This window comes from Myotis myotis, unplaced genomic scaffold, assembly GCF_014108235.1.
Source record: "Myotis myotis isolate mMyoMyo1 unplaced genomic scaffold, mMyoMyo1.p scaffold_m19_p_2, whole genome shotgun sequence".
Lineage (NCBI taxonomy): Eukaryota > Metazoa > Chordata > Mammalia > Chiroptera > Vespertilionidae > Myotis > Myotis myotis.
The window spans coordinates 56,649,849-56,660,361 of record NW_023416324.1 but is presented as its reverse complement, the minus strand read 5'-3'; the positions used below and the strand labels follow the sequence as shown (position 1 = coordinate 56,660,361).

Below are 10,513 nucleotides of genomic sequence, written 5' to 3'. Positions count from 1 at the left end.
AATTACAAAATGTAAGTAATATTTTCAGACTACTATTGGAATTTTGCCTGCTCACATGACAACAAAAATCCTTTTGACACTAGTAAGAGATTTGCAACCAGTTAAACTGTGGCCTCACTTATGTCTGCTTTGTCTTTTTGTATATGATTTTCACTGTCAATCTGTATCATCCCATGTTCATTCATCCCCTTTCTGCAAGGCTTTTATATTTTTCAGGACCAATTTTCTTGGGATTTGGGGGGGTTAGGAGGGTGAGGGAGTATTTAGAAAAAACTAAGTTGCCAGTACTTTAATAGTGATACAATCCTGTATTGTCAAAAAGCTTTATGGTTCTTTGTATGTTTCATATTATGCCATCTGTGGCTGGTCAGCCTAATTAAGTAGGCCAGTGTTTCTCAAAGTGTGTTCCTCAGACCAGCATTGCTTGAGACCTTCCTCTGGAGCCTCAATAGAAATGTAAATTATCTGGGCCTACCCAGAACCTACTGAATCAGTCACTGGGTTGGGGCCCTACAATCTGACTTAGCAAGCCTTCCGTAAAAGTGTTGCATGCTGATGTTTAAGAACCTCTGGATGACAAACCTGAACAGGCTCAATCCTTGTCTCGGCCAGCTACTGCAACTTTACCTTAATGGCACTGTCTGTACTCTTCCTGTGGGCTAAATTGTGCCTTTCCAAAATGCTTATGTTTAAGTCATAACCCCCAGTTTCTCAGAAAGTGATTGAATTTAGAGATAGGATTATTAAAGAGGTAACTGAGGTTAAATGAGGTCACTAGAGTGGCTTTAATCTAATATGACTAGTGTCCTTGTTTAAAGAGGAAATTGGATACAGACAAAAGACCATGTGAAGATAAAGGGAAAAGACAGCCAGCTATTAGACAAGGAGATCGGCCTCAGAAAAAGATCAACCCTCCTGACACCCTGACCTCAGACTTCTAACCTCCAGAATTGTGAGGAAATAAACCGCTGTTGTTTAAGCCACTCAGTCTGTACTACTCTGTTATAGCAGCCCTGGCAAACTAATACACCTTCCAATTAATTCACTTAACCATCTGGAAACTGTTGTTGGTCACAGAAAGCATATAGGAAAAAAGAAAAAAAAGCATTACATCACAGTACTTTCTTTACTAGAAACATAATTCAAAGGCCATGTCCTGATGGTACCGATGTGATAAACTCGTTATGAATAACTGGAAAGGAGCAAAGGGAAGGGCAAGTATTAGCAGCATGCCCAGTGAAGTCTGGGTGATGTAGGAAAGGAACTTGCCTCTCAGTCACACCTGGGAACAGGTCATGGGCCAGAGTAGGCGTGGCCACTGAAAGCACAGAAATATTTGGGATACTTAAGCTCCTAAATAAAGGAGTCTGCTCTCTTGCCTTGTGGTCCATGCGGGACTCTTAGGACTCTTGTTGCAGGGGGTGTGCTCTCTTGGCTTCCCTGCATTTGTGTACGTGGCCTACAGCTATGTGGGCCCGACAGACGGTGGACTGATGGACCATAACTAGCCTGAGGCTACACCAGACCCAGCTCCGCCATGGAATGGAAACTGGACACTGGCTTTGCTTCTTGCTCTGTTGAGTCCCCTGCTGCACCTCTTCTAGGAGTGGTTTAAGGGAAATGGGACTTTAGAACCGAGGGATGTAATTCCATGCATATAAAGCTTTCTACCCCCTCTCATCCGCCCGTGGGGGCCTCCAGAAATGCTTATTCCAGCGGCAAAAAGTGTTTTTAAACAAGAAACGAAACAATGAATTCATAAAAGATTAATTTTGCACCCAAGTAAAAATTCTTGTATGGTGAAAGACCCCTTCAATGCCGAAGAAAATGGTACCCTGAAAGAAAAGTATTTGTAACATATATAAAAAATTAAGTGTGAATAACTACTTTAGACTAAATTGTGCCCCCCCTCCCCAGTGTATATGTTTAAGGTATAAGGATGTGCATATACTCCACAATGTGATGGTATTGGGAAACGGGACGTTTGGGAGGTGATTAGGGTTAGATAAGGTCATGAGGACAGGGTCTTCATGATGGGATCAGTGCCTTATAAAAAGAAACAACTCTCTCTCACTCCCTGCAACATAAAAATACAACAAGAAGATGGCAAGGAAGAGGGCCTTCACCAAGTACCTAATCATAGACCTAGCCTCCAGAAATGTAAGAAATAAAGTTCTGTTATTTACTAGTAAGCCACCTAGTCTATGGTATTTTGCTATAGCAGCCCAAGCTAAATGTAATGTTGTGATTCATCAGTCATATATATTGGGTTATTAAGATGACCAAAATATATTTCTCATACATATTTGGTCTTCCTCCAAAATTCCTGACTCACAGGTTCCAAATTCCTTGGGCTTTCATAAGTGTTGAGAGTTATAACAGTATCTTTTGCTTTCAGTCCCACCCCCACATCTCCAGGGTGGGGAGAGTAGCCAGAGATGGAGTTCAATCACTGGTGATCTATAATTTAGTCAGCCATGCCTAGGTAATGAAACCTCCATAAAAACCCAAAAGGATGGGGTTCAGAGAACCTCGGGGTTGATAGACACATGCAGGTGCATGGAGTGGTGAGCCCAGAGAGAAGGGAAGAGAAGCTCTGCAACCCCTTCCTATGTACCTTGCCTTTTGCATCTCCTCCATCTGGTGGTTACTGAGTTATATCCTTTTACAATAAACCAGCAATCTTGTTCTGCAAGTTTTTCCAGCAAATTAATTGAATATAAAGAGGGAGTTGTGGGAACCTCAGATGTATAGCCAGAAGTACAGATAACAACCTGGACCTTCGATTGGCATTCTGAGTTGGGGGATCATTGGAACCTCCAATCTATAGCCAGTTAGTCAGAAGTACAAGTAAGAGCGTGGGTTTGCAGCTGGCATCTGAAAAGCAGAGAGACCAGGGAGAAGAAACAGTCCCGGAAGACTGAACACTTAACCTATGGATCCTGATGCAGGGTGTCCAAGAATTGTTTATTGGTATAGGGTAACCCCCTCTCCCCTACACACACACACACACACACACACACACACACACACACACACTGGAATTGGGTCCAGGAACCCAAAAAGACTGAGATAATATCCTTAATATGCCCAGTATTCCCATAAGTCAGTAAAAAATGAACATATTAAGAATGGATAAAGGTCAGGAACAGGAAATATGCAGAAGAAGGGCAAATGACTAACAAAAGTATGAAAAGAAGCTCAACTTCATTAGCAATGTGAAATACAAGTAACATAACAACAAATGACGTAAATATGATTTATTTTTTCCAATCAGATCAGTGACAATGAAAAGCTTACTGAAATACACAGTGGGTGATGTCAGGAATAGGGCGTTTTCTCTTAGAAGAGAATGGGAGCGCACATTGCACAATTTAGCAGCACATATCAACAGTGAAAATGAGCATACCTTAACCCCCCCCTCCCCCTCCAATTCCACAAAACACATACATGAAAAGACGATGTAATGACGTTCATCTTGTTCATCTTGAAATGGCATTCTTTGGGAACAAATACCATTATTTGAAAGTAGCAAGTAACTGGAAACCAAAGCAACTCTCCTTAAAAGAAAGTTGTTCAAGTATGTAATACTATTCAGCTGTTGAAAAGGATATTCTGTATGAATTGACAGGAACTAAAAACGTGCAGAACACAACAGCACATCTAGTGTGATCTCATTGTTTTTAAACTAAAATTATATTGGTGTGTAGTAGTGTGTAGTATTGCCTCATTTAATGTGGGAAAGTTCACATGATGACAACAGAGTATTTTTTCAAGTTTTATTGAATTTTTTGGGTAACACTGGGGGTATTTTGTTAATTTGGATTTTACCAATCAAATACTGAAATTAATTCAAATTAAATTAAATATGAAACACAAAGACTGAATGTATATCCTTTTATAAGTAGAAATGTAAAATATACTCCAAATCCAAAATATATTTCCTTTAGATTTCTATAATTCTGCCTTCAGTTTTTTAAGAATAAGATGTATGCCAAATGGTATTTTCACTATTCTTTCATAAACTATCTAGATTAACTAAATAATATACTTTAGCAAGTATGAGATTGTTTGATAACATCAAGATCTTCAGACTACATTCTCATAATTGCATGTCATATCTTTTTCGTATTTAGTTGCTATTCTTGCATGGCAGGAAGACAGCAATGCAGAAATTCTTTGCAGTAACTCTCTGTGGAAACTTTAAACCGAACACTTGATACATAAACTTACAGCTCCAGATTAGTAAGATCTAATTTTAGCCAAGATTCTAATTTACTTCCTATACTGTCATGATTGGGTTCGAAATGAAGGGACTGTTCTCACTTGGAGAATAAGAGAGGGAAAGTAATTTAATCTTGTTCTGGTGCTCTTAAAGTCCTCAAGTTTTCTGACAGTTTACTTGACTTCAATAGCATGGGGTATATCTAGGTACACATATTTCTATCACAAGGAAACTGAAAGCGCAAAGACAAAACTATATTAAAACATCTTTATTTATTAGAAAGGTAACAATTTCAGACAATACTGCAACTAGGCAATGCATGGTCATTATATAGGAATGTTTCACTTCTCTCTCATTTTTAAGAACCAAGTTGTTCACTCTTTATTTTATAGTGGTTTCTTATCATCTAAAATGTCTATTAATTGCAAACAGCATAGAAGGCATGTACGTAGCATTCATTCTGCCTTTTCTTTATAGACTAGAGGTCCAGTGCATGAAATTTGTGCACAGGGGGTCCCCTCAGCCCAGCCTGCACCCTCTCTCATCAGGACCCCTTAGGATCAGGCCTAAACTGGCAGTCAGACATCCCTTTCACAATCCAGGACCACTGGCTCCTAACTGCTCACCTGCCTGCCTGCCTGATTGCCCCTAACTGCACCCCCCAAGCCGGCCTGGTCACCTCCAACTGTCCCCCCTGCCGGCCTGGTTGTCCCATGCAGCCTGCTTTTCAGTCATTTGGTCACCCCTCACTGCCCCTCCCCCCCCCCACCAGCCTGGTTGCCCCACGCAGCCCACTGCTCAGTCGTTTGGTCATCCCTCACTAACCTCCCTGGTGGCCTGGTAGCCCCACGCAGCCTGTTCAGTCGTCCGTTCAGTTGTTTCGGTTGCAACAGTCACTTGGGCTTTTATATAGATAGATTGAAAGATACTTAAGAGCAATGAGTCCTAAAGGTTTTCATCCAGTGATGCTCCTAAATAATAAAAAAATTTGAAAAAAACAAACACATGTGGTTCCAGTTTGAACTATATTAGGAAGGCATGAATGGAAAAAAATTTTTACCTAACATAGAAATCAGTGCTGTCCACCAATTATTTTCCGCTCTTCTCCTGGGCATGTCATATTGCATTTCTCTGTCCCCCTTGACGTGGGTAGGGCCATGTCACTTGCTTTGGCTAGAGAAGTGTGAGCAAAAGCAATATGCATTCCCTCCAGGTGGAAGCTCTATGAGCCAGGGCATGATGCACCACGCCGCCTTGTCCCCTGTAGCATGGCAAACAGCTACCTATACTGTGGCAGCTGCTTTGTCTCCTGAGGTCTCTGAGGGGTTACAATGAGCAGAGTTCCCATAGGTAAGATACAAACATGTGCGGGTTTATGGCGCTGAGACTTCGGGGGTGTTATCACAAATATATCTTAGCTATCCTGATACTTATAGGTCACTGTGTTATGGAAATGACCAGATTCCCATTATAAGTATGACCTACCTAGGTCAGGTGAGATAGGAAAAAGAAAGGTGATATCATAGAGGGGTGGGCAGAAGATGGATAGCTAAAGATAATAACGGAAAACAAGTTTAATTTCTTTCCATCTCATAGCACAGTGATTTTCAACCAGTGTGCCACAAGAATTCTGAAAACATGTGATCCTGACTATTTAGTCAGGGGCACTGACCTCTTAGGGAAAAAAAAGTGACAAGTGCCAACACAATAGCTGTCCAGTGTGAATGAATCAAAATTATTCCTATTTTTTGTCACATAGGCAAAAAAAATAGTTTTTGGTGTGCCACAGAATTTTAGTAATTAGTTTATGTGTGCCATGAGATGAAAATGGTTGAAAATCACTGGCATAGCAAATAAAAATGGGAGTTTAGTTTCAAGAGTTCCAACTTTTATATGACTTTCCTAAAAAATAACCACTCTTGATAAATACCAGTCCAAGTTTATTATAAAATAATTTGTTTGAAGTTTTAAACTGGTCAACACATGAAAATTATGAGTGGCACACTAATGCAAGCCTCAAAATATGCATATCAGTAGCTACTCCCTTACACAATCCAACAAGTCTGAAGAGCACAAAGTACATCTATTCACAGAAGACATTCATCTAAGTTATGTCAGTAACAAGTTGAAGTCCAACATTATTTACTAGATGGTAAAATATCCTGACACCCAGATGAAGAAGTAAGAAAACGTATATTTACATTCTATGTATTTGACCTTAGGCAGTTTATTAATTTGGAACAATGATGACAATACAGGTGAGTGTAGCGAGCAAGTTTTACAGAAAGTTCACTCTATGTATTAAACAAGTGCTCTTACTTGGGTTCTAAGATTAGACACACAACTAAGGCATGTTTTTTTAAAGTCTGAAAATGGACAAACAAGACCATTTGTTACATAGATGTGTGTGTGTGTGTGTGTGTGTGTGTGTGTGTGAAATTTAAAGTATCTTCCACTTTTGCAATACAGATAAGTAGAAACAAGTTTCTGCCTTTAGAAAAAAAAATCAAAAAGCATATTTCTATCACTGAGTTAAATCCACCAGTAAAAAGTCTGGTGTTGGGGATGCATCTATGGCTAATTATGAGTCAGCATTATCTGGCTCTGTATACATAATTATAAAAACCCATTTTCTATTGGATTCTTTTTCTTTTTCTTTCTTTGGTCTTATTTTTTTAGACTTCATTAACCTCAGGAAAAGTTTGGCACTTTCAAGTCATTTGCCCATAATAATATAATTCCCCAGAAATAAGATGACAAATAGTATAAGTTGCTTAGATACTACTTTACTCAATGACAAGGGAAATATAGTTACTCTGGTCTAATTATGAATTTTAAAACAGGGCTTGAAAAGACAAAATTGGTAAACTGGTTGAACATTATTTGTACTATTTATGTCTAGTAATCTGAACAAATATGCTTCTGCTTTGAACATTTATATGAAAGTTAGTGAATGCTTCACTCTATTATTCATAATACAATAAATTACTAACTACACTGAAATATGCATAATAACAGGAATAAAATTCTGAAGTCAGATATGCACATGGTTGTATTCACTTCATTTCCTTGGGTGGAAGCCTAAAACAATGTAAACGTATTTTCTTTTACTAAACTTATTTCCAATTTTTGGTGTCTATTTCTTGGATTTAGCATCATCATAAAACACTTTAGTTTTCCTGAACCTGTGCTCAAATAATATAGGTAATCCTTCCTGGATATGCACAGAGTGAGTCTCCTGTCACTTCCCAAACCTTGCATGTTCATGCATTTCCACATATGGTCGTGTCCTAGAATCTTCTCCATAGAGTTACACAGTGGCCAGGGTGGCATCACAGCAATAGAACAACAATTATGCCATGCAATTAGAAGAAGTCTCAAGAAAAAGAGGACTGGAACTCTGAATGAGTTTCTCCCTCACACCTCTCCCAGGTCGCTGCAGCCTCCTACCCAGCATAAGGAAGAAGGATGGAGCTTTGGTTCCCTGTGCCTCGGTTCACAGTACACCCACGCTCTTAAGCAGCTGTAAGAAATAGATATCATCTCTGAACCATCTCAAAGGTCTTCTGGGCTTTAAGTCCTCTTGAAACACAAGAGAACATTATATAATATAACAGCAATCATAAATTGCAATGGCTTTTTTAAAGCATATACACTGGAGATATATATACATACATACACAAATATATGCACATATATCTCACAATAAACATGTCATTGTCAATTTAAATTAAAAATGTACAAAATCTTTGCAATTCCATGCTTATTTCATACCAAGAATTCTTGTGATTTAATTAGGCAAGTATTTATCGAGCATCTACTGTGTGCTCTATAAATGAGAATAAACTAAATTTGTATGATTAATCATTTACTATTCTTATATTGAGAATATATGTGTCAGTGTGTATATATGCGTTTCCCTTTAAATTCACTGGAAAAAAAATGCTTGCCTTTAAGTCTTCAGTGAGACTATTTGCTTAATTTATTTTAACTTATTCATGAGAATTTTCCAAAATTCACAAAAGTAGACAATAACTTCCAATGTACATTACCAATCAAAAGCAAAAACCTGTGAATGTAATTTAAGTCTAGTTGAACTGCACAAATTTCCTGGAGAATCTGAAATCAGTATCACAGGAAAGATTAATTTTAAAACATACCCCAGTTAATGAAGACAATGAATTCTTTTACAGTTCTGTGATAAAGCAGAACTACCTGCCTATGCTCTGATGTCTGATGGACCCAGGACTTTTTGAAGGATTACTAAAACTCCATGGGTTGAATTATACAAACAAGTGAAGAAAAAGTCTAAAGTATTCATGAGAAATTTGGGGAAAGATTATTACCCTTTGATCTCTTGGTTAACCATTGTAATGAGCTCCAAATGCCTGGCTGATTGCCAATCCTCCCTTTAACACTGGTAGCTCCAGCTTTAGAAGATTCTGTCTTACAGATTTAATGAAGCTGCTTTCAACAGAAATTTCTGATGTCCTTTGGTGTGTGTGTGTGTGTGTGTGTGTGTGTGTGTGAGAGAGAGAGAGAGAGAGAGAGAGAGAGAGAGAGAGAGAGAGAGAGAGAAGTGGAAAGCAAAAACACACTACCTGTAGATTGTCTTTGTATATTTATATATAGATTGTGCTTCTCTTGTTCTCTGACACAGAAATGACAGCTCAGAATAGAGTGCCTTTGCCAAGCTTCTTTGCACCTACCACTGGGTTGAAGTTCCATTTGCATGATCCATGGCAGAGCTTCTCAGGAACTGCAATAGTGCAAATCGCCTCCATATGTGCTAAGACAGAGCCTTTGTTTCTCTAAAAATTATTTATTTGCACTGGAATATTTTCAGAGGAAAGGGTGATTATTTGAAAACCAGGCAAATCTACAACTTACCAAGAAAACCACTCGCCTTCATAATAACCAATGCTAGCAGTCACATTTGTCAAATATGACAAAGATAGACACATTCTAAACAGGCTCGCAAGACCAGGCAACCTGACAGCCACACCTGGTGTATACAGAGGTCATTATAATAAGCCACGGTGATTCCCATGTGACATGACCATGCCTATATTGGCTGAGGTCACAGGATGAGGCCAGATCAAAAATCAAGAGGGCTTCATTTCATGAAGCCTAGTCTATAAGGAACAGCTACGGAGCAGGGACCCCAAATAGCCATTTCATGGTGCAGGTAGTTTTAAGATGCTCTTAGGCAAACAGGCCAAGTGAATGCTTTAGGACTCAACAGAGTCACTCATTCCAAAAGCAGGAAATAACCCAGGTAAGCCCAAAATTGTTTTCAATTTGACTTCCATGGCATTATTTCATTGTGTTTATCTGCAGTTGACAAAACAAAGTGAAAATGTGCAATTAAACAGCTAATTTTACAAATTTCAAAAGCTGAATCTGACCTAAGTGCCCCCCAAACTACTTGCTGAGGCCGGAATATTCCAGTTAGGCTTTAAAAAGTTATCCAATTAATTAAAATATTGCCAAAACGTTTCTTAATTTTGTCCCATACCTACACTGACTTGCTGTCCTATTAAACTAGGTGATTGCTGATTTACTTTTTCTGCAACCGGTGACTCAGAAATCGCAGCAACCTTTAAGGAATTTTTAATGGAGCTAAGCTCCCACATATGTAAGCTGATGACATGCACGCCACAGCAGCGTCGGGCAAGCTTGTAGAGATTCTTCAGGACTGCCTTCCGCAGAAGAATATACACCCACGGATCTAAAATTTGATTCCATGTTGCCATTCGAAGAGCAAAAAGTGTTGTTTCACAGGTCTCCTTCGAATGATTTCCATTTATTCCAATGTTGGCCATCGTCAGCTGCAAAACAAACAAGGGAAATCAGTTGATAGACATTTTCTCAGTCCTACAGTTTTCTTGTTTTTATTTTTTAACTTAACTAGCTATGTTACAGGCTATTCATTTCACCTTCCACAATGGGATGTTATTTTACAAAATACTGACAAAAAGAAATGAACAATGGCAGAAACATTGATGCATACATCTGAACCCTTTGAATTGAAATTGACATCAGGGAGAACCAAGATGGCGGCATAGGTTAACGCCGGAGTTTGCTGCCTTGAACAACTACTTCAAAAGTGAAACTAAAAGACAGAACGGACATCACCCAGAACCACAGGAACGCTGCCTGAGTGGAAGTCCTACAACTAGGAGGAAAGAGAAATGCATACAGACACTCAGAGGAGGCGCAGTGCTGAAGTCAAATTCTGAGGTGCGGAGTGCACGGAACGGGCTGGCGGCGGAGGGCGCGGTTGGC

At 39.1% G+C, this 10,513-nt stretch overlaps 1 protein-coding gene across 2 annotated transcripts in view; it reads right to left on the bottom strand.

Moving 5' to 3' along the window:
- Positions 1 to 5,944: 5,944 nt before the first annotated feature.
- The window catches only part of PTGFR (prostaglandin F receptor), a 42,643-nt gene continuing 38,074 nt past the window's right edge, over positions 5,945 to 10,513 (bottom strand). For both annotated transcript variants that reach the window (XM_036351379.1, XM_036351380.1), the window contains exon 3: positions 5,945 to 10,056. In XM_036351379.1, coding sequence (XP_036207272.1) covers positions 9,727 to 10,056 — 330 coding nt within the window. In that variant the 3' untranslated portion in view covers positions 5,945 to 9,726. The remainder of the gene's footprint in view (positions 10,057 to 10,513) is intronic.